Here is a 24,743-nt window from a genome sequence, read left to right as displayed (position 1 = left end):
ACACTGTAAACACCAATGCAATGTAGAAACAGAAAATATTTATTAGGCCAAACATTACTGTTGTATACAGTAGCATAGAACAAAACCATAAACATATGTAAACCAAAAGTATATTCTTTAGAATACAGTAAAGAACACAATTGTGTGTGGGGGGTTCCGGGGGTGCAGTCCAGGAAATGGTAGGGGGGGGGCAGTCACCAGTGCTAAGCTACGCTTCATCTCTTCTCCGGGCTGGGTCTGGCCACAATACTTCGTCCACATCACAAGATACGTTTTCTCTTGCCAAACATCGAGGGAAGTATCTCCTAGCATGGCGTATCCAACCTTGGACAGAGGCAACCTCTATGTCCCCATATGCGTCCTCCATTGCCTGGAGAAGCAGCATGCGGGCATAGGGTTGGCAATCATACACTTTCCAGCGCCAGGCTGAGAAGAATTCCTCTATGGGATTTAGAAAATGTGAATATGGGGGTAGGTACAAAACTACAAATTGTGGATGGGTGGCAAACCAGTTTTGGACCAGAACAGCCCGGTGAAAACTAACATTGTCCCATATAACCACAAATCTAGCAGGCTCCTGATCTGGATCAGGGACAAGCATTGTGTAAATTGCATCCAGAAAAGTGAGGATATGGTCGGTGTTGTACGGACCCAGTGTGGCATTGTGATGGAGGACCCCGTTTTGAGTGATGGCAGCACACATAGTTATATTACCCCCACGCTGTCCAGGGACATTGGTAATTGCCCTCTGTCCTATTACATTTATTCCGCGGCGCCTGGTTTTGGTGAGGTTGAAGCCAACCTCATCCACATAAATAAATGTACATGGGCATCCATCTCCAATACTCTCTGTAACAGACAAAAGGATATACAGATGAGTAAATATGGTGTTGCATACATACCTCTACAAAGTCATGTCGCAGATTCTTGACTCTGTCAGAGTTTCTCTCAAATGGCACCTTGTAAAGTTGTTTCATCATCACTTGGTGCCATTGGAGGATGCGTTGTATGGTCGACAGACTTACAGCATTGATGTTGTTAAATATGGTGTCATTATTCAAGATATGCTCTCTTATCTCTCAAATCCTAATTGCATTGTTGGCCAAAACCATGTTTATAATTGCAGTCTCTTGTACATCTGTAAACAAGCGTCCTCGTCCTCCATGATGTCTTTGCCTTTCCACTCTGTACAGAATTCAAACACAGTATGTGTTCAGCATAGGAACTGTAAACAATGTACACAAAAATGTAGTACAGCATGATAATCAACCTCATTCATTCAATGCAGTGCAGTAAATGGATGGCTTAGAGTTACAAATGTTTATGCAATACTATGCAGTCATACGTATTTTACAGTACATTACTGTAATGCTAAAATAGTAATTAGATAGTTGCATACCTGTTCTCATTTCTGAAGGTTCGAATTATGGACGCCACTGTAAATCGACTCAAGTTAGGCTGGACTCTCAGTCCAGCCTCTCTCATGGTCAAACCGTGGTTGATCACATGATCAACAAGTGTTGCCCTAATCTCATCAGAGATGGCTCTCCTTCCTTCTCTTCTTTGCCCTCGTCCTCTTCTTCCTCTTCCTCTTCCTCTTCCTCTTCCTCTTCCTCTTCCTCTACCTCCTACTCCTCCTCTTCCAACTATTCGTCTTTGAATTTGTCCTCGTTGTTGTCCCCTGCCTCTCCCTCCTACTCCTCTTGCTCTCTGTCCATTGTTGGCATCCATTGTTCAAAACAGTCCTATACTACAGTAAAGCAGTGATTGGTTAGTGATCAGTTAAGCAATTAGTGTTTGCACATGTGAGGAGTGTGTGTGTGACCTGGTGAATAAGTGTAGCATTTTGATTGGTTGTGTTTGGAAAAGGAAAGCAAGTCACTTCCTGTAGGATTTTTGTGTTTTAGGTAGAGAATTGTGTGTAGTGTTTTGAAAAAAGTGTTTTATGCAATTGACAACTGAGTCAAAGGCTGAGAAATAGCTTATGGTTTTGGAGATTTGGTGTGTAGTTTTGCACTTTGAGTGAGAGGTTTCAAAAATCGTGTGACATGAAAAGATTTTGTGTGTAAGCGGTTGAAAAAAACTGTAAAGACTACCAGAACCCACTGGATTCTCCAATTACATTGCATGAACTACAGGACAAAATACAAACCCTCCAACCCAAAAAGGCCTGTGGTGTTGATGGTATCCTCAATGAAATGATAAAATATACAGACCACAAATTTCAATTAGCTATACTTAAACTCTTTAACATCATCCTTAGCTCTGGCATCTTCCCCAATATTTGGAACCAATGACTGATCACCCCAATCCACAAAAGTGGAGACAATTTTGACCCCAATAACTACCGTGGGATATGCGTCAACAGCAACCTTGGGAAAATCCTCTGCATTATCATTAACAGCAGACTAGTTCATTTCTTCAGTGAAAACAATGTACTGAGCAAATGTCAAATTGGCTTTTTACCAAATTACCGTACGACAGACCACGTATTCACCCTGCACACCCTAATTGACAAACAAACAAACCAAAACAAAGGCAAAGTCTTCTCATGCTTTGTTGATTTCAAAAAAGCTTTTGACTCAATTTGGCATGAGGGTCTGCTATACAAATTGATGGAAAGTGGGGTTGGGGGAAAAACATACGACATTATAAAATCCATGTACACAAACAACAAGTGTGCGGTTAAAATTGGCAAAAAACACACACATTTCTTTCCACAGGGCCGTGGGGTGAGACAGGGATGCAGTTTAAGCCCCACCCTCTTCAACATATATATCAACGAATTGGCGAGGGCACTAGAACAGTCTGCAGCACCCGGCCTCACCCTACTAGAATCTGAAGTCAAATGTCTTCTGTTTGCTGATGATCTGGTGCTTCTGTCACCAACCAAGGAGGGCCTACAGCAGCACCTAGATCTTCTGCACAGATTCTGTCAGACCTGGGCCCTGACAGTAAATCTCAGTAAGACAAAAATAATGGTGTTCCAAAAAAGGTCCAGTTGCCAGGACCACAAATACAAATTCCATCTAGACACCGTTGCCCTAGAGCACACAAAAAACTATACATACCTCGGCACAGGTAACTTCCACAAAGCTGTGAACGATCTGAGAGACAAGGCAAGAAGGGCCTTCTATGCCATCAAAAGGAACATACAATTTGACATACCAATTAGGATCTGGCTAAAAATACTTGAATCAGTTATAGAACCCATTTCCCTTTATGGTTCTGAGATCTGGGGTCCGCTCACCAACCAAGAATTCACAAAATGGGACAAACACCAAATTGAGACTCTGCATGCAGAATTCTGCAAAAACATCCTCCATGTACAACGTAAAACACCAAATAATGCATGCAGAGCAGAATTAGGCCAATACCCGCTAATTATCAAAATCCAGAAAAGAGCCGTTAAATTCTATAACCACTTAAAAGGAAGCGATTCCCAAACCTTCCATAACAAAGCCATCACCTACAGAGAGATGAACTTGGAGAAGAGTCCCCTAAGTAAGCTTGTCCTGGGCCTCTGTTCACAAACACAAACAGACCCCACACAGCCCCAGGACAACAACAACAACAACAACAACACAATTAGACCCAACCAAATCATGAGAAAACAAAAAGAGAATTACTTGACACATTGGAAAGAACAAACAAAAAAACAGAGCAAACTAGAATGCTATTTGGCCCTAAACAGAGAGTACACAGTGGCAGAATACCTGACCACTGTGACTGACCCAAACTTAAGGAAAGCTTTGACTATGTACAGACTCAGTGAGCATAGCCTTGCTATTGAGAAAGGCCGCCGTAGGCAGACCTGGCTCTCAAGAGAAGACAGGCTATGTGCACACTGCCCACAAAATGAGGTGGAAACTGAGCTGCACTTCCTAACCTCCTGCCAAATGTATGACCATATTAGAGACACATATTTCCCTCAGATTACAGCGATCCACAAAGAATTCGAAAACAAACCCAATTTTGATAAACTCCCTTATCTACTGGGTGAAAAACCACAGTGTGCCATCACAGCTGCAAGATTTGTGACCTGTTGCCACACAAGAAAAGGGCAACCAGTGAAGAACAAACACCATTGTAAATACAACCCATATTTATGTTTATTTATTTTCCCATTTGTACTTTAACTATTTGCACATTGTTACAACACTGTATATACACATAATATGACATTTGAAATGTCTTTATTCTTTTGAAACTTCTGAGTGTAATGTTTACTGTTAATATTTATTGTTTATTTCACTTTTGTTTACTATCTACTTCACTTGCTTTGGCAATGTTAACACACGTTTCCCATGCCAATAAAGCCCTTAAATTGAATTGAATTGAAATTGAATTGAGAGAGAGAGGTGGATGTTGAATTATATTTGTGATTTTTTTTCATAATTAAATATTCATGAAAACAGTGTGTGGACATCTTTATCAAATTATTTCAGAAGAACATTCCACTGATATCATTTCTGACAAATGTATTGCGCAATCATTTCATTAGTGTCGTATTTGCGCCCCCTAGCGTTCATGGGAAACAGTGGTATTACATTTGTCATCTCTCGCCTTCCGTATTTCTCCGACGACATATTGTTTGTGAGGAGCAAATTCTGAAAAGCAAACCGAGAAAGAGGATTACAATTGATTTATCTCTAAGCACAAGAAGTATCTGTCATTTCAGACAAAATGGGTGAGTTATGATGTTGTGTTTCTAGGCCGTATGGTTCATACACGGGACGAGAGAATACTGAGCGTTCGAATACATGCTTGTCAAATCCCCCACTAGCTAACGTTAGCTCCCTAACTAGCTAGCAAGCTAATATTGTTATTGTGTACATCTACAAATGGCAACATTTCCCGGTACAGTATTAGCTAGGATGTTTAGACGACGTTTCCTTCAAGAAAGTCTAGAAATGACAAAGTGGCAAATACATGCGTCGCCTGTTAACGTTAGGTACTTAGCTTTTTGCTCTCTTACGTGGTACGTTAACGTTAGCATGGAAGCCAGTAGTACGCAGGTTGTTAGATAACATGTTTTGCTAGTTAACGCCGGTCAAATGTAACTTGTTAGTTACTGAGGTGAGCAACCAGTCATATCCCTGTTACTTTAATATTGACACTTAAGGCCAGACAAAATTGATTCACTGTTTAACGGATTTCCCCCCCCCCCAGAAAAGTGAGGCGAGCGAGCAAAATAATAAAACATTACGTGGATAAGGAACAACAGTACTTTACCACGTTGTCCAAGGCACTTCTGTAGGCTCTAGGCCTAATGTGAGCTTCAATAGTTATATTATTCCATGCGGAAACCTACGCTATTTTTCTTTAAAAGACTGCAGATGTTGCAATGTTGTTATAACCATGAGAAATGAAACACAATGGGAAGTATAAGTTCACAGTTTATTTATATCTGATAAAAATCAAGAACAGCTTCACAAGACACCATAAACTAAAGTTGGCCGTGTGCGGTAGATCGCCTTCTGGGTGTCAACAAACAATGGCGATTCAACATTTTAGAATCGTCTGGAAATGAAAATGACGGCCAATGTTCTGTGGTCGGAGGCAATAGCACAATCACCTGCTGCTTTTTACTGTTAACAGCACGGTCTGTTTTGTCCATTATTTGTTGTTTATTCTGGTCTCTAGGGTGTTGATTTAATTTTAAAGATTTATACTAGCTTTCGTAATGAACTGCTTTCCTTCTTGCTTATACACTGGGCACATTGGCCTGACATGTTGGAATTGTTGTTTGAGCCGCACCACCTCTTTCCCCGTCAAGAACATCTGGACATCCACAATGGACACACACATCTGGGAATGACACTGTCATTGCTGAGTAATGCTGCGTCTCCACTTGCATTCCACAGGTTGGCCCCTTGAAAGCAACTATCTGCTCATGATACGGATTGTCTTCTTGGAAAAGCTCTGGACCACATGCAAACAGTTTCTCATCCTGAATGCGTAGGACTGCTTTCTGTTCTTCTTTAGGACAGCTTGCTTTTGGCATACAAGCACCTTGGTTTCTCACATTCAACACAGTTGATGGTCGCTCTCACCTTTGCACTGACCATTGCAGCACTCTTTACATTTTCTATATTTGGTGTCAGAGAAGGCCTATCCTTGTCATCACATTTCTGGTACTCACATCTGTCTGCTGTCAATATTGGATCAGGCACAAACCTTAATTTCTTAAAATTGTTCTTCTGGCAAGCGTGGAGGATTCATTAAGCAGTACCAGCATGGATCTTCTCGCATTTCTTGATCTGCACCATGTATTGTGACATCTTGAAATGTCTGTCCTGGAATTGCTTGTACTGTTCCTTGTCAAGGCCTTTTCTGCTGAGGTCATACATCATGTCAACTTCTGTATGTACTTCTACGTGTGTTCCTTTCCACTTCAGGCGCTCAAACGGGCCACTCAGCTGCCACAGGATGCATTCTCTTTCAAAAGCCTCTTTCAGGTCTGGTTGTTTGGTGGCTGTTTCACGTAGGCTTGTCATTGTGCTACTCGTCTTCACACGCTTCTCATTTGATTCTTCCATCTTCTCCCTGGCCAGGGCTGTTCCCTGAAGCCCCGAGTTTAGAAGGGAATTAACTCTCTCGGTCAGGGTTGGCCCAGCTGTCACCTGGTGCTGTTCTACAGGCGATAAGCATGTCAAGATCCAGTTGAACAAACAGGAGTGTGTGGCATGAATGAACAGAGGCACATGTGGTTCTGTGGTCTGGCCCACCATCAGATTGAATGATCAAGATTGACTTGTTGAGAGAGACATCGTCTTCACTGTAGTTCTTTCCTCTGAGGATGCTGAGATTTTCAACTGTGTGTCGAAGGGGGCCGGATGGCTCGAAAACCTTGTCCTTGACAGTGACATGAACTTTCCCCATCATAGAATGAACTAGATGGCGATGCCTGGGATCAACATGACAGATGGTACAAGTCCACGGATGTGGTAATCATGGCAGGCAGCTGCTAGAACTGGCCCAATCACAGGGAGCAATGCTTGGATGTCTGCCTCTGTTACAGGCCCCCTGTAGGCTGGCCAGGTTCTCCCGACAGGGATGATTGCCTTATCATCCACACATAACGTTTCACAGTCCTTCTGCCACATGCAGGCAAACCGTTTAATGTAGTTCCACTGTACTGCAACAAACTTTTGAGTCTTGATGTCCCTTATCAGCTGAGACATGGACCATGAACTTGAGGTCAAACCTTCCTGTGTACTGGAGAGCAGACATGGACCGTGGATTCTTGGGTGTAAACTGCAGTCTTAGCCACTGTATTGATGGGATTTTAGTTTCTGGTGGAAGCCGCTTTTCCACTGTGTCGCGCAAGTCCTCAACTGATATAGCAAAAGGTAAATACAAGTACTCCTCATGTCTGTGATCGTTGACCTGATCTGTGTATTCGTTAAAATAGTTCTGGACTTCATCCCAAAAGGGGCTGGAATGAGGATTGTGGTTTGCCATTCAGCTTCCTTAAATCCATGATCAGGTCTGGGTCATCACCATCAAGGAGGAACAAGGATACTCTCTCATCAAGTAGGCCCCGTTCATCATCGTTTGATGAACTCTTGTCATCTGTCAGAAACCGATAACAACATTTCTCTCAGGAAGTAGCTGTTCACTTTGGCAGCGTGTGCATATTTGTTCAGTAATGCTTTTTGCATTGCTCTAGTGTGATATGTTGGTATTTCTATTCTCAGTGTGGAGATGACAGAAGCTTGCCTGGTCTTCATGAACGCCATTGCTGTGTGAGGATACCTTCCATATGAACGTCAGAGTGCCTAGGTAGTTACCACAGGCATACTTGTACAAAATGAAAGTCAATGGAAGTTTTCAAGTTGTCAATCCATTTCCTTCTCTGGAATCTATCTTCAGGAGCAAAGCCCAGTAGAAAGAGGGGGTAGTATTGGGACACTTTCTCCATAGCTTGTAACAGAGTGCTGTACTGGGGGGTTGACCGGTCCGCATGATGCTCTCACAGTGTAGCATAAAACATCAGACTATGGTGTACGTACGGGGAGTGGGCTGTTGGTGACGTCTGGTCTTTTCTTGATTCACCTTCTCCAAGTGGGATGCATAAGCTGCTCTGTTAGATGGCAAAACATTATTCTCTGAGATCGAATGTGAACAAGGAATACCGGGCAGTTTAAGTTGAGAGATTTAAAACATAAAGCTTACACTTACTTTTTGAAAATAAACGTTTTATATTTCCTGAATAAATGGTGACATTTTACGATATCAGACACAGTATGTTTGACATGAATCTACAAGGACTAGCAGTGAGCCACAAACTTTATTGATATAGAAACATGACACAATACATTCATTTAAAAATACCTGTGAAGTGATTCCGGCGTGCCCAGGGCTGGGATATTGAGATAGATCATTAAAATACCTGTGAAGTGATTCCGGTGTGCCCAGGGCTGGGATATTGAGATAGATCATTAAAATACCTGTGAAGTGATTCCGGTGTGCCCAGGGCTGGGATATTGAGATAGATCATTAAAATACCTGTGAAGTAATTCCGGCGTGCCCAGGGCTGGGATATTGAGATAGAGAGCTGACTGCAAGGATCCCGGAGCTGATCTTGACATAGTTTTGGTGCCTTGTGTCGTGTTTCCTGGTATCTGTTGTAGGATCCGAGGCCTTGAGGTAATTGCAGGAATCTGTCTGGTAAGGCTAAGCCTCTCTCTTTCAACTTCTCTAGATGGGGGTCCGTACATCAGAGTGCTTTTGATAATCGGGGTAATGAATGCCCAGGCTATATGGACGTGAGAAATAGGAGAAATATTACATTTCAGCCTGATTATCAGATTATTATTATTATTATTGTTATTATTATTAATAGACTAACATTAATGAACATTATTCACATAGGATGTATAATAGAATGCGATATTCTATCACATTCAAAAAATTATTGGTGGGAAAAAAAAGTAATGTATGAATGTATTATCAGTTAATTAATCTACTTAATTGTATAGCCTAACAAGGCTTTAACAAATTAAGACAACACAAATATAAAGGCCTATCATAGACTACCCTTTCTAGGAAAAATATGCTATTGTTATTAAAGGGCAGTCATTCGAATTAGGTGAAATGAATGTAACATTGGAAAAAGTGCAATCCAATCTCGTAATTTAATAGAGTAGACTAAAAAAATTTTAAATTCAAGAATGATTGACAATAAATAATTGTAATTAAAATGTTGATGTATAATAATGAGTTCATTACCCGAAATGCATCTCTATAGGCGTTAACAAAATATTCATACAAATATGATTAGGCCTCTTTATAGATGGGCCTTGTAGAAAGAGGGTCAATCAAGTTAGGTCTGCCAAATGAATGTAGCTTTGGAAAAAAAAATACATAAATCCAGCCATGGAGTATAGCCTATCATAAACATTTAAAAAAAAGTATTTATAACATGAAGTAGTCCCGTGTAGCTCAGTTGTTAGAGCATGGTGTTTGCAACGCCAGGGTTGTGGGTTAGTTTCCCACGGGGGGCCAGTATGAAAAAAAGAAAAAGAAATGTATGCTCTGGATAAGAGCGTCTGCTAAATGACTCAAATGTAAAATGTATCAATCTATACAGAGCAAGTTTTACTAAATTCGAGCCCAGTAACTTTGCTCACCTCCTTCAATTGTCTCATCTGGCTGCCACGAAAAGCCTCCACCTTGGAGACAGTCGATCACAGCATTGTGGATTCGCTGATCTGCACGAAGTGTGTGCGTGCCACTGGCGATGTACTTTGCTGGACATGCTAGCTATTTTCGGCTGCGCATCATCACTTCAAACACATTCCGTCTTGGTGTTATCGGTTGGCCTTCTACTTCTGGTAGTACTGGTAAAATGTAAGTAATCAATCACAAAATCACCATACAGCTGACACACTTCGATTTCGTCAATCATTTTGAGTTCAATTTGGTTGTCCAAAATGTTCAATTTGGATGTTGATGAATGCCCTGATCTCTGGCCAGTCAATTGCTTCAATGACATTGTTGTTTCGTCTATTAATCGCTTCTAATAGATCTGAAAATGATGCATTAACCATATATTTAACCGACTGTTTGTTTATAATGAGGGACATCCCACGTTTAACCTGGACACATAAATAGTAGGGATTTGCGCTTGCTTCAGCCATGACAGCATGAGAGAGAAATGAAACATCTGCACATCGCCTGCAGGTGCGAGCGTGTGTGTTTCACTGTCCAATCCAAGGCTCGGACATGATCTGAGGTTGTTTGGTATCTTGCGGACAGTGCATGTGGAGAAAGGTAAGGCGGGGCATCCGTTTAAACAGTAATTCAACTTTGTCCGGCCTTACTGAGAGTTAACTAGTGCGGGTCACACAAACAGTATTTTGTTGACAAGTTAGCTAGCTAGCGTAACGCTAACCAGTTGGCTAGTTAGCTATCTAAGCCTTGCTACAACTTGAGGTTCATAACTGAACTAACTTAGCTAGTTAGCGAAAGCTATTGTACTCTGTTGCATTTCCGAGTGTATTACCGCCTACCAGCAATGCACATCAAGCAGTGGAGGCTCCTCAGAGGAGGAAGGGGAGGACCATACTCAGTGAATTTCATAAAAATAGTGAAACATTAAAGTTAAACTTTTTAGATAAAACTATACTAAATATATTCACATCACCAAATAATTCATTAAAACACACTGTTTTGCAATTAAAGGCTACAGTAGCCTCAACAGCACTCTGTAGGGTAGCACCATGGTGTAGCCGGAGGACAGCTAGTTTCCGTCCTCCTCTTGGTACATTGACTTCAATACAAAACCTAGCAGGCTCATGGTTCTCACCCCCTTCCACACAGTAATTATGACAACTTCCGGAGGATGTCCTCCAACCTATCAGAGCTCTTACAGCATCCACTGACATGTTGTCCACCCAATCAAAGGATCAGATAATGTATCTAGTACTGAAAGCATAAGCTACAGCTAACTAGCACTGCAGTGCATAAAATGTGGTGAGTAGTTGACTCAAAGAGAGAGAAAGACAATGGTTGAACAATTTTGAACAAATTAATTTCTTCAAAAATGAAGGGGAAGCAAGAGAGAGCTAGCTAATGCAGCAAGTTAGTTTAGCCTACTCAAATAGAGAGGGATGCTATGTTAGCTAGCTGGCTATGGCTATCCAACACTGGAACTCTTCCAAGTCAAAGTAAGCTTTTGGTTTTATTAATTTATTGCCACTGGGGCCCGCCGGTGTAACTGCTAAACTGCTTACTGACTGTACACTGTACTACATGATTGTAGCGGGTTTACTAACGCGTTATTTCTATTAGCTGATTATGACGTTAGCTAATATGTTGACAACGATGTAGGCTGTGTGTAGCGTTTAGTGGTTATGATATGAAGGTTTGGCTTGGAAAGGTTTTCTTCGCCAGGTCACAGACAGCTGATGTGTTGAGCACTGAAGTCCACAAGTGAAGGGAAAAGGTGAGAGGAGGAGAGCGGGTAGATCTGAAAAGGAATTCTACAACGAGCAACATGATCATGCTCTTTGTATGTGGCTGCTATGAAAGTGAACTGTGTTTGTGTGTGATCAGGGGTGTATTCATTCTGATGATTCTGTTGAAAAAGTCTCTTAAAAGGAAGCAAACGGAATGAAACGGGGATAAGCATACCTGAATTTGTCCAATAGAAACTCTAGTTTGCAACTGTTGGACTAATGATTACACCCTAGATCAGCTAGATGCAGGCAAGAGTGTGCAAGGCGGTACTGAATGTGTCACTGTCTGTCACATTGATTACTCAAATGTTTCTCTCAACCTGTGCACCTAAGTTGTAAACTTTCACTCATAGGCTAGGTTGTAGCAACCTCATGATGGGTATAGGGAACATATGAGTATCATCCAATATGCTGTAATAGAAATAAGCCCATGCTCATTTAAACACATAATATTGTCCTCCCTCATCTTAAATGGCACCGACCGCCACTGACATCAAGCCTAGACGATAGTGCATGGGCACATCACTGTTTCAGGCTTTCTTTGTCCTCAACATATCTGACTCCCACTGACCCCTCCCCTTTGGCAGTGATTACAGCATCGAGTCTTCTTGGGTATGACGCTACAAGCTTGGCACACCTGTATTTGGGGAGTTTCTCCCATTCTTCTCTGCAGATCCTCTCAAGCTCTGTCAGGTTGGATGGGGAGCGTTGCTGCACTGCCATTTTCAGGTCTCTCCAGAGATGTTAGATAGGGCTTGAGTCCGGACTCTGGCTGGGCCACTCAAGGACATTCAGCGACTTGTCCCGAAGCCACTCCTGCATTGTCTTGGCTGTGTGCTTAGGGGTCGTTGTCCTGTTGGAAGGTGAACCTTTGCCCCAGTCTGAGGTCCTGAGCGCTCTGGAGCAGGTTTTCATCAAGGATCTCTCTGTAATTTGCTCTGTTCATCTTTGCCTCGATCCTGACTAGTCTCCCAGTCCCTGCCGCTGAAAAACATCCCCACAGCATAATGCTGTCTCCACCATGCTTCACCGTAGGGATGGTGCCAGGTTTCCTCCAGACGTGACGCTTGGCATTCAGGCCAAAGAGTTCAGTCTTGGTTTCATCAGACTAGATAATCTTGTTTCTCATGGTCTGAGTCCTTTAGGTGCCTTTTGGCAAACTCCAAGTGGGCTGTCATGTGCCTTTTACTGAGGAGTGGCTTCCGTCTGGCCACTCTACCATACAGGCCTGATTGGTGGAGTGCTGCAGAGATGGTTGTCCTTCTGGAAGGTTCTCCCATCTCCACAGAGGAACTCTGGAGCTCTGTCAGAGTGACCATCGGGTTCTTGGTCACCTCCCTGACCAAGGCCCTTCTCCCCCGATTGCTCAGTTTGGCCAGGTGACCAGCTCTAGAAAGAGTCTTGGTGGTTCCAAACGTCTTCCGTTTAAGAATGATGGAGGCCACTGTGTTCTTGGGGACCTTTAATGCTTCAGAAATATTTTTGGTACCCTTCCCCAGATCTGTGCCTCAACACAATCCTGTCTAGGAGCTCTACGGACTATTCCTTCGACCTTACGGCTTGGTTTTTGCTCTGACATGCCCTGTCAACTGTGGGACCTTATATAGACAGCTGTGTGCCTTTTCCAAATAATGTCCAATCAATTGAATTTACCACAGGTGGACTCCAATCAAGTTGTAGAAACATCTCAAGGATGATCAATGGAAACAGGATGCACCTGAGCTCAATTTCGAGTCTCATGGCAAATGGTTTGAATACTTATGTAAATACGTTTTTTTATTTATAATACTTTTCTAAAAACCTGTTTTCGCTATGTCATTATGGGGTATTGTGTGTAGATTGTGTAGATTGTTTTATTTTAAATCGATTTTAGAATAAGGCTATAACGTTTTTAAAAAATGTGGAAAAAGTTAAGTGGTCTGAATACTTTCCGAATGTACTGTATATCCAAAGTATGTGGACACCTCTTCAACTTAGTGGATTAATCTATTTCAGCCACACCCAATGCTGACAGGTGTATAAAATCGAGCACACAGCCATGCAATCTCCAAAGACAAACATTATCAGTAGAATGGCCATACTTTAGAGCTGTGACTTTCAACTTCATATTAATGCCCATTATTTTGGAATGAGATGTTCAGCAGGTGTCCACATACTTTTGGTCATGTAGTGTACCCAACTCTCACTCGCTCCTTTCTCTCACGCTCTCTCCACTTGTAAGAGTGATTTTGATTCGCCCATGCGTGAGATATCATGTCATTATCAGACCGTTGCCCTTGTGTTGAGTGGCTCACCTCTGGCCGAACTAGTTTGTGCTCGCTAAGCAACATTAACATGCTTATTCACCTTCTGTGTGTGTGTTTCATGTTCTGTTAGTCGTATGTACAGGGTTCACATGGTATACACTGTCCAGTGAAATGCTTACTTGCAGGTTCCTTCTCCACAATGCAACAACAATAAGAAATTATAAAATATAAGAATACGAACATAAAGTAAATGGCTTAGTGGAATTGAATAAACATTTTAGCATAAGTATAATACAGGAAGGCACAATTTACAGTCCAATATGTATCAGGGAAGAGGGGATTTGCGTGGCAAGTGTTTAAATTGTGCAGTATTAGCAATAGTAAATAAGTCTGGTTGCAGCAGTTGTGATGTGGGCGTGTGTGCTAAGGTGTGGAGAGTTAGTGCAGGTGGTCAGTCCAGTTCAAGTGTTCAGCGGTCTGATGGCTTGTAGATATAAACAAGCTCAGAGACAGTTTCTATCAGACCTCATGCTCCGACCACAGTCTGACTGACGGTGGAGGGCCCTGTGGTCGTGGACCAGGCCGTGATGCAACCGGTCAGGATGCTCTCGAAGGTGCAGCAGTAATATTTGAAGAGGACCCGGGGTGGCATGCCGAATTTTTTCAACCGCCTTAGGAAGTAGAGACGCTGTTGCGCCCTCCTGACGAGTGGTGGTGTTGGTGGTCCATGAGAAGTCCTCAGTGATGTGGACGCTGAGGAACTTAACTGCTAACTCTCTCTACTGCAGTCCCGTTTTTATATGGATCGGAGCGTGTTCCCTCCTGCATCCTGAAGTCAACAATCAACTCCTTTGTTTAGCTGACGTTGAGGCAGAGGTTGTTGTCCTGGCACCACCAATGCCAGTTCACTGACCTCCCTATAGGCTGACTCATTTTTTGTTGGTTATCAGGTCTACAACCGTGGTGCCGTCAGTAAACTTGATGATGGAGTTGGTGTCGTGCAAAGCCACACAGTCGTGGGTGAACAGGGACTACAGCAGAGGACTGAGGACACACCCCTGGGGGGCCCCTGAGTTAAGAGTCAGTGTGGAGGAGGTGTTGTTTCCCCATCCTCACAGCAAATGGTCTGCCCGTCAGGAAGTCCAGGATCCAGTTGCAGAGGGTGGTGTCCAGACCCAGGACTCTGAGCTTGGTGATGAGCTTGAAGGGAACAATAGTGTTGGAACGCTGAACTGTAGTCAATGAAGAGCATTCTCACATAGGTGTTCCTCTTGTCCAGATGTGTTGGGGACGTGTGAATGGAGATGGAAATGGCATCATCTTTGGATCTGTTTGTGAGGAAGGCACATTGGAGCGGGTCCAGTGAGCCTGTCATGATGGCCTTGATGTGGGCCTTGACCCTCTCCAAGCACTTCATGGTGTGTGTGTGTGTGTGTGTGTGTGTGTGTGTGTGTGTGTGTGTGTGTGTGTGTGTGTGTGTGTGTGTGTGTGTGTGTGTGTGTGTGTGTGTGTGTGTGTGTGTGTGTGTGTGTGTGTGTGTGTGTGTGTGTGTGTGTGTGTGTGTGTGTGTGTGTGTGTGTGTGTGTGTGTGTGTGTGTGTGTGTGTATGTGCTGGGTACGTCAGACTGCATTACTGACAGTTCTTCAAATTCGCTGCCGTCTCACTCCTCAGTCTTTCTGAATCTGCTAGCTCCAGGTAGAAATTCCTCCATAGGCACAGATCTAGGATCAGCTTAATTCCCTCCAACTAACCTTAACCATTTGGAGTGAACGCTGATTTAAGCGCCGAAATGACCATAGATCAGTGTCTAGGGGCATCATCCTACTTTGTTCCATAGGAGGGTTGCCCATTCTGTCTGTCTGTGAGTGCCATTGCCAAAACAGGAGCATTCACATCAGGACTCGCCCAACATAACTGTGTTGGGACTGGGTTAGGTTGCCTAAATGCTTACAATGCCCCTGGCCCAAACCAAATTGGTGTCCCAAAGTGTCTAGGCTAGTGTGGACTCAGCTACAATCCTCTGCTGTTTTATTGGGAGAAAGTGTTTCCTTATTTGGTTTATAATGATCTCTAAAGCCTCACAGATAGAGGGCCCAGGAAAATCAGGGCTTCCATCCACTCCACCTCACACTGCTGTATCAGATAGAGGGCCCAGGAAAATCAGGGCTTCCATCCACAACCTGTGGCGTCACAATCTGGACACCTCACGATCACACACACACACCAAGCTGCCCAGCCTGGCTGGTTCTGGTGACTCGGGTCTGCTGTCCAGTCTGGCTGGTTCTGGTGACTCGGGTCTGCTGTCCAGTCTGGCTGGTTCTGGTGACTCGGGTCTGCTGTCCAGTCTGGCTGGTTCTGGTGACTCGGGTCAGGTGCCCAGCCTGGCTGGTTCTGGTGACTCGGGTCAGCTGCCCAGCCTGGCTGGTTCTGGTGCCATGACTGTACAAATGCTGAGTTGGGGCAGTTTTGCCGGCGGTCAGGCGGCTGGCCGTTCAGGCGCTTCCTGCTAACTCTGCAATTAACTCCCCTGAATAAATATGTTTGTTCTGTCTGACAGCTGACTGCTGGAGAATAGAGCTTTGTCTGTGATCTGCGTGTGTGTGTGTGTGTGTGTGTGTGCGTGTGTGTGTCTGTGTGCGTGTGTTTTTTGCTGTGTGTTTGTTAGGTTTGTGAGTGGATAGTCAGAGAGACAGAACTCAGGCTACATGTAAGCCTGTGTGTTTGCATATCTCATGTGTGTGTGTGTGTGTGTGTGTGTGTGTGTGTGTGTACGTACGTGTGTGTGTATGCGTGTGTGTGTGTGTGTGTGTGTGTGTGTGTGTGTGTGTGTACGTACGTGTGTGTGTATGTGTGTGTGTGTGTGTGTGTGTGTGTGTGTGTGTGTGTGTGTACGTACGTGTGTGTGTATGCGTGTGTGTGTGTGTGTGTACAGCACAGCATATGCTCCAGTGTATTTTTAACCATGTGTCCGGGAGCTTGTTTATACTGGGCTCATGTACCCCTGTGTCATCACCACACACACACACACACACACACACACACACACACACACACACACACACGCATTGACTTCCCTGGAAGAGTCTGGTTCCTTGGAAAATGTGTTCCTTCTCTTGGCAGTGATTTTCCTGGCGACTGTTGCTAGACTTCATTTTGTTAAAAGGAAGAACCGTTCTATGACAAACTTAGTAAAAAAAAGTACTGTGTGAGGTTGGATTAGTAGAAATGGTTGTAATAAAGATGGTCTAACGTGTCTCGTTTCAGAGCCGTCAGCCAGTCCAGCGAAGGATAACCACAGGATGAACAGCTACAAGAACAAAGCCCTGAATGTGGAGGAGATGAGGCGCAGGAGAGAGGAGGAAGGAATCCAGCTTAGGAAGCAGAAACGGGAGCAACAGGTACGGAGCATAACCCACCTGTATAGTACCTAGCACGGCTAGCCCCACTGCTGGTGTCTAAACAGGAGAGAGGAGGGCACCTAGCTCAGGAAGCAGAAACTAGAGCAACATTAATGTAGCACCTATAAAACACACACACACACACACACACACACACACACACTGCTGTGCTGTTTCTCTCTTGTACTTGGCAGCTCTTCAAGAGGAGAAATGTTGACATGTTGAACGAGGAGGGAGTCATGTTTGAGAGTCCACTGGTCGACTCGTATGTCACCTCCACAGCCACAGAGGAAGGAGTCCTAACTAAAGACCTTGTGGAGATGCTCTTCTCAGAGGACCCAGAGCTCCAACTCACCACAACACAGACGTTCAGGAAACTACTGTCCAAAGGTACCAGGCTGTTCAGTGAATATCATCAGGTTATTCTGTAGCCTGTCTGTGTATAGCCGTGCTCATCACTCACTGTTGTCCCACCTGGTCCTGGGAACCCTCAGGGTGTTGTCCCTCCTGGTCCTGGGGACCCTCAGGGTGTTGTCTCTCCTGGTCCTGGGGACCCTCAGGGTGTTGCTGGTCCTGGGGACCCTCAGGGTGTTGTCTCTCCTGGTCCTGGGGACCCTCAGGGTGTTGTCCCTCCTGGTCCTGGGGACCCTCAGGGTGTTGTCTCTCCTGGTCCTGGGGACCCTGAGGGTGTTGTCCCTCCTGGTCCTGGCCACCCTCAGGGTGTTGTCTCTCCTGGTCCTGGGGACCCTCAGGGTGTTGTCCCTCCTGGTCCTGGGGACCCTCAGGGTGTACAGGCTGTTGCTCCAAGCCCAGCCCGGCACTAACACAGCTGATTAAGCTACCTCCCTCTAGGGTGGTGAAGGTTGTGAGTCCATGGTGCTAATTGTTAGACACTTTCTCATATATTCTGTGTCTGATCTTGTTCCAGAACCCAATCCACCTATTGACGAGGTCATCAACACCCCAGGCATTGTAGAGAGGTTGGTAGAGTTCCTGAAGAGGAGCATCAACTGCACATTACAGGTGAGACCTTAATATAAAAGTTAACCCAGACTGGAAAACTGGAGGATGTTCAGTCTTGAATAGCTAGTAATTCATTGTGGATATCTTTGGCAATTATTGCAGTCACAATAAACATTTCTGTCATTGTATGTTTTTGTATAATCGAGTTTTATTATCAATATCAGTGTGTCATTAATAAAGTCTCTGTCTGTGTAGTTTGAGGCGGCGTGGGCGCTGACCAACATAGCGTCAGGTACGTCCATGCAGACTAACATAGTAATCGAGGCGGGAGCAGTACCCATCTTCATAGAACTACTCAACTCTGACTTTGAAGATGTTCAGGAACAGGTAAGGCCAACACTACATCTAAACAGGCATGGAAAAATGGATTACAAGACTGTCTTTCATTTCTACCTAGTTTTGCTCTCTCTCCCCCCTCTCTTCTCTCTCTCTCTCTCCCCCCTCTCTTCTCTCTCTCTCTCTCTCTCTCTCTCTCTCTCTCTCTCTCTCTCTCTCTCCCCTCTCTTCTCTCCTTTCTTTCTCTCTCTCTCTTCCTCTCTTCTCTCCTTTCTTTCTCTCTCTCTCCTCCTCTCTCCTTTCTTTCTCTCCCTCTCTCTCCCCTCCCCTCTCTTCTCTCCTTTCTTTCTCCCTCTCCTTTCTCTCTCTCTCTCTCCCCCCTCTCTTCTCTCTCTCTCTCTCTCTCTCTCTCTCTCTCTCTCTCTCTCTCTCTCTCTCTCTCTCTCTCTCTCTCTCTCCCTCTCTCTGTCCCCTCTCTTCTCTCTCTCTCTCTCTCTCTCTCTCTCTCTCTCTCTCTCTCTCTGTCCCCTCTCTTCTCTCCTTTCTTTCTCTCCCTCTCTCTCTCCCCCCTCTCTTCTCTCCTTTCTTTCTCCCTCTCCTTTCTCTCTCTCTCTCTCTCCTCCTCTCTCAGGCGGTGTGGGCTTTGGGTAACATAGCAGGGGACAGTCCAGTGTGCAGAGACTACGTACTCAACTGTAATATCCTACCACCACTATTAATGCGAGTACACAATCACACACTACTGTTTTTGTTGGAAGTATCAGTGAAAGCAGAGTTGAAAGTCTTGTGTCCTCTGATATCTACTACTCCACATAAGACGTTCGCTCATGGCTCCTCTCCCCTGTTCCTCTCTCCAGGCTTCTGACCAAATCCACCAGACTGACCATGACTAGGAATGCAGTGTGGGCTCTGTCCAACCTGTGCAGGGGGAAGAGCCCCCCACCTGTATTTGAGAAGGTAACACCCAACCCCATATTCATTTAGCATGTGCTGATCTAAGATCAGTGTTGCCATTTAGATCGTAATTAATCAGATTACACGGACAGGGGAGACCTGATCCCACATCAGCTCTCCTACTATGAGACACTGTATGAATATGGCTCCAGATCTGTGAGACGCTGTATGAATATGGCTCCAGATCTGTGAGACGCTGTATGAATATGGCTCCAGATCTCTGAGACGCTGTATGAATATGGCTCCAGATCTCTGAGCTGCTGTATGAATATGGTTCCAGATCTCTGAGCCGCTGTATGAATATGGCTCCAGAATATGGCTCCAGATCTCTGAGACGCTGTATGAATATGGCTCCAGATCTCTGAGACGCTGTATGAAATGGCTCCAGAATATGGCTCCAGATCTATGAGACACTGTATGAATATGGCTCCAGAATATGGCTCCAGATCTCTGAGACTCTGTATGAATATGGCTCCAGATCTCTGAGACGCTGTATGAATATGGCTCCAGATCTCTGAGACGCTGTATGAATATGGCTCCAGATCTCTGAGACGCTGTATGAATATGGCTCCAGATCTCTGAGACGCTGTATGAATATGGCTCCAGATCTCTGAGACGCTGTATGAATATGGCTCCAGAATATGGCTCCAGATCTCTGAGATGCTGTATGAATATGGCTCCAGATCTATGAGACACTGTATGAATATGGCTCCAGATCTCTGAGACACTGTATGAATATGGCTCCAGATCTCTGAGCCGCTGTATGAATATGGCTCCAGAATATGGCTCCAGATCTCTGAGACGCTGTATGAATATGGCTCCAGATCTCTGAGACACTGTATGAATATGGCTCCAGAATATGGCTCCAGATCTCTGAGCCGCTGTATGAATATGGCTCCAGAATATGGCTCCAGATCTCTGAGCCGCTGTATGAATATGGCTCCAGATCTCTGAGCCGCTGTATGAATATGGCTCCAGATCTCTGAGACGCTGTATGAATATGGCTCCAGATCTCTGAGCCGCTGTATGAATATGGCTCCAGATCTCTGAGACGCTGTATGAATATGGCTCCAGATCTCTGAGCCGCTGTATGAATATGGCTCCAGATCTCTGAGCCGCTGTATGAATATGGCCCCAGATCTCTGAGCCGCTGTATGAATATGGCCCCAGATCTCTGAGATGCTGTATGAATATGGCTCCAGAATATGGCTCCAGATCTCTGAGCCGCTGTATGAATATGGCTCCAGATCTCTGAGCCGCTGTATGAATATGGCTCCAGATCTCTGAGCCGCTGTATGAATATGGCTCCAGATCTCTGAGACGCTGTATGAATATGGCTCCAGATCTCTGAGCCGCTGTATGAATATGGCTCCAGATCTCTGAGCCGCTGTATGAATATGGCCCCAGATCTCTGAGCCGCTGTATGAATATGGCCCCAGATCTCTGAGATGCTGTATGAATATGGCCCCAGATCTCTGAGATGCTGTATGAATATGGCTCCAGAATATGGCTCCAGATCTCTGAGACGCTGTCCGAATCGCTACAAACTAATGTAGAAAGATGAGACTCTCACGAACACAATTGTGTTTTCCGTTCTGCTCTACGACCCCCACAAGTGTCACGGGACTCGTCTGAAGGTAACCGGTACGGTTTTAAAAATGAATGGAATTATGGAGTAGTTTTGTGCCTCTACCCAAAAAAAGGGGTTAAATATGTGTAAAAAAATTTGAATATTTCCTGATCCTTCTTATGTCTCCTAGATAAAGGACAGAGACTTCAAAACCTTATTCCTTATTATTTAATTTTGGCTTTTTTTTTTTTGGGCTGTTTTTATTTATTTATTTTTTTTACATCTAAAGGGGTCCTAAAATTCTATATAAAATAGCTAAATGATCCATGGTATGACCATCTTAAAACAATTCCATATGTCAGCTTAGTAATATGAATCCCTCTTGTTTGGTGTGTGCTCCCATAACCACAACCACTCTCCTTTCTCCTGTTTAGTGTGTATGCTGCTACATTCACAGCTCCTTGAATCTAAACCGTAACCACTAGCTCAAATAAATAAGGAGGTTCACAACTTCGGAGTTGAAAGCAGTCGCTCATTGAGTTCTGAATCTAAACCATAACCGCTAGCTAGATGAAGTCAGGATTTTGGCATCCAGACGCCTATGGGGCCCTGATCACAGCTAGTGCACTATGTAGGGAATGAGGTGCCATTTGACTCAATTTGGGTGCCGTGTTATGCCCGGCTGTTAGCTAGCTAGCCGATGGTTTAATCTGCTAGTGACTGTGGCCAGCCAGAACATAAAAAGCCCCAGTGACTCAGAGACTGAGCATGTGACCAGGGGATGGTATGACGAGGCAGGAGTTTCTCTCACCCTGTAAATCTCTCAATAGTCTAAAGTGTTATCCCTCTCTTCAGCTCTGTTTCTCTACTGTCATTAATGTTACAGGGACAGGAAGGCATTTTTTTTTACTATTTCAGATTCACTCAGGGTGAGAATACACTTAGATGGTTCCCTTGCCTGTCACCTTTCCCTTACGGTAACAGTAATGGGACGTTATAGGGTCAGAGAGGGCATGGCATTCGGCCCTATCAGTAGTGCTAAAGGAGAGATGTTCGAGTGTCGCTTTCCTCGTATCGAAAGCATTGACTTAGCACAGAATGCATTCTACAAAGAGAACATCAAACAAGAGTTCACAGCGTGATGTCAGAAACGTCATATCAGAATGAGAATGTCAGAGTTCCTATTTAGATGCACAAAATAATTTTAATGATGTATGATGGGTTTTCTCCCACTTTTCCCAAAATATTCACATAACCTCACAAACCCTGCTGCTGCGGTCATTCGATTGCAGTGGCATTGACCTATGATCTTCAAAGAGAGGACACCGTAATTTAGAGAAATAATGTAGCCTAAGCTACTGAAAATAGGCCTTTTTACAAGATTCAATAATGACAGGAGCGTTTGATTTTATTAAAGAGAGAGAATCCAGAGAGAGGCTACAGGGAACCTTCTGAACGGACATATAGGCCTATAGAGGGAATCAGCGAACTCACGCACACCCCTGTAAAAGTATCCGTCAATCAAAGCCACCAGCGTATATGTCAGACGCAAGCAAATATTTATCCTTTCCTTGAAAACATTTTTTAAAAACCTTTTGTCTTTTGAAAGTAGGCTAGAAGATCATGAATTGACAAGGAAAGTTATGAAGTGGACAGCTACGCTGTAGTATGACGATGAAATGTGACAATTATTATTAAATGGAAACAAATACATGCAACATGTCCATAGCCTATTTATCAGCCACGCTGATTATCGAGGAGGAGGATGTTGGAAACATTTTTAAAATACTGTGAGGAACTACTATAATTTCAATGGATGTAATAAAAATAAAAAAATATATATATATATGTTTTAAGTGTGTAGCCCAAAATGTTCAGATCCTACAGACAGAAGTCGGCTGTACCGACTTACTCACTCACATCATTTAGCTGACGCTCTTATCCAGAGCGACTTACAGGAGCAATTAAGGTTAAGTGCCTTGCTCAAGGGCACATCGACAGATTTTTCACCTAGTCGGCTCGGGGATTAGAACCAGCGACCTTTCGGTTACTGGCACAACGCTCTTACCCACTAAGCTACCTGCCGCCCCCTGCCGACTTCAGACGAGTCCCAAGACGCTCGTGGGGGTCGTAGAGCAACATGGAGAACACCATTGTGTTCCATAGAGGGTCATAATACACTGAACAAAAATATAAACGCAACATGTAAAGTTTTGGTCCCATGTTTCATGAGCTGAAATAAAAAAAATTCTCCATATGCACAAAAACCTTATTTCTCTCATTTTGTGAACACATTTGTTTACATCCCTGTTAGTGAGCATTTCTCCTTTGCCAAGATAATCCATCCACCTGACAGGTGTGGCATATCAAGAAGCTGATTAAACAGCATGATCATTACACAGGTGCACCCTTGTGCTAGGGACAATAAAAGGCCAATTTTAAAATGTGCAGTTTTGTCACACAACACAATGCTACAGATGTCTCAAGTTTTTGAGGGAGCGTGCAATTGGCATGCTGACTGCAAGAATGTCCACCAGAGTTTTTGCCCGAGAATTGAATGTTCATTTCTCTACCATAAGCCGCCTCCAATGTTGTTTTAGAGAGTTTGGCAGTACTTCCAACCGGCCTCACAACCTCAGGCCACGTGTAACCACGCCAGCCCAGGACCTCCACATCCGGCTTCTTCACCTGCGGGATCGTCTGAGACCAGCCACCCGGACAGCTGATGAAACAGGAGTATTTCTGTCTGTAATAAAGCCCTTTTGTGGGGAAAAACTCATTCAGATTGGCTGGGCTTGACTCCCCAGTGGCTGAACCACTGCCCAGTTATGTGAAAATCCATACATTAAGGCCTAATTCTTTAATTTCAATTGATTTATTTACTTATATGAACTGTAACTCAGTAAAAACTTTCAAATTGTTGCATGTTGCATTTATATTTTTGTTCAGTATAGTTTCTAGGCCAAACCGTTCGGACGCTACAGACGATTTTGTGAGTAGACCGATTTTCTGGATGTCATGGTCTGACAAACACCGCTCTAGCTCTGTCACGTTTCACCGCAGATGCAGAAGTGCGACATCAGCGGATGCGGTGGATTGAGACGCATCCATTGCAAAAAAAAACATATCTCTAGCTTAAACTGACAGATCTTTATGGATATTTATGCTAATTCGATTTCTGCGGGGGCGCTGACATCGATTCTAGGGTGGTTAACAGAAATTAATGTAACCAAATGACAGGGATTAACGGTAAATTGCCTGTTTTGCGAACGGTAGGCTACCACATGGGCATTCATTAAAAGTGCATTGTGGGTCGACACTGTATGGCTACTATTCTCCTTTACAGGGATAGGAGGGTGGCACATTTTTTTTTGGGGGGGGGGGGGTCTCTCCAAGGGCGGCATATCGGCCAGGACCGGGGCTGATCAGCGTTGATTAGTCTATAAATTAACAAAATATTCCGTCTAAAATTATACCATGCCAGGTTGAAGAGGATTGGCCCATTGTCCATCTGACACAACATTATCCCATTATAGTCCTCAGAGCCAGAACAACCACTGCTGTTGAATAGTCAGACACATCCAACCTTTTTTTTAAAGAAGACAGATTTATTTATTTACTAGCAAGCAATGAAAACGTGCATTTTATAAAAGAAAGTCCACAACTTTAAAAAAAAACTTTTTTTTTTTACTGAAGTGCCATTAGCGTTTTACACCCCCAGCGCATCTAGCAGGTTAGCTCCTCAAGCGTCAAAGGACAGTTGGAAAGAGGAGATGTAGAAAGTTTAATGTACAGACAAAGTTAGCA

The 24,743-nt window shown here is 44.0% G+C and overlaps 1 protein-coding gene across 1 annotated transcript in view; it reads left to right on the top strand.

Annotated features, from left to right (window-relative positions):
* Positions 1–4,586: 4,586 nt before the first annotated feature.
* The window catches only part of LOC311117972 (importin subunit alpha-7), a 30,828-nt gene continuing 10,671 nt past the window's right edge, over positions 4,587–24,743 (top strand). Inside the window, exons 1-7 of the mRNA XM_084192856.1 lie at positions 4,587–4,690; positions 16,980–17,113; positions 17,308–17,503; positions 18,042–18,136; positions 18,332–18,463; positions 19,044–19,132; positions 19,270–19,369. Coding sequence (XP_084048982.1) covers positions 4,687–4,690; positions 16,980–17,113; positions 17,308–17,503; positions 18,042–18,136; positions 18,332–18,463; positions 19,044–19,132; positions 19,270–19,369 — 750 coding nt within the window. The 5' untranslated portion in view covers positions 4,587–4,686. The remainder of the gene's footprint in view (positions 4,691–16,979; positions 17,114–17,307; positions 17,504–18,041; positions 18,137–18,331; positions 18,464–19,043; positions 19,133–19,269; positions 19,370–24,743) is intronic.

Source organism: Coregonus lavaretus, assembly GCF_964263955.1.
Source record: "Coregonus lavaretus genome assembly, contig: HAP1_SCAFFOLD_589, whole genome shotgun sequence".
Taxonomy (NCBI): domain Eukaryota; kingdom Metazoa; phylum Chordata; class Actinopteri; order Salmoniformes; family Salmonidae; genus Coregonus; species Coregonus lavaretus.
This window is presented reverse-complemented; position numbering and strand designations above follow the sequence as displayed.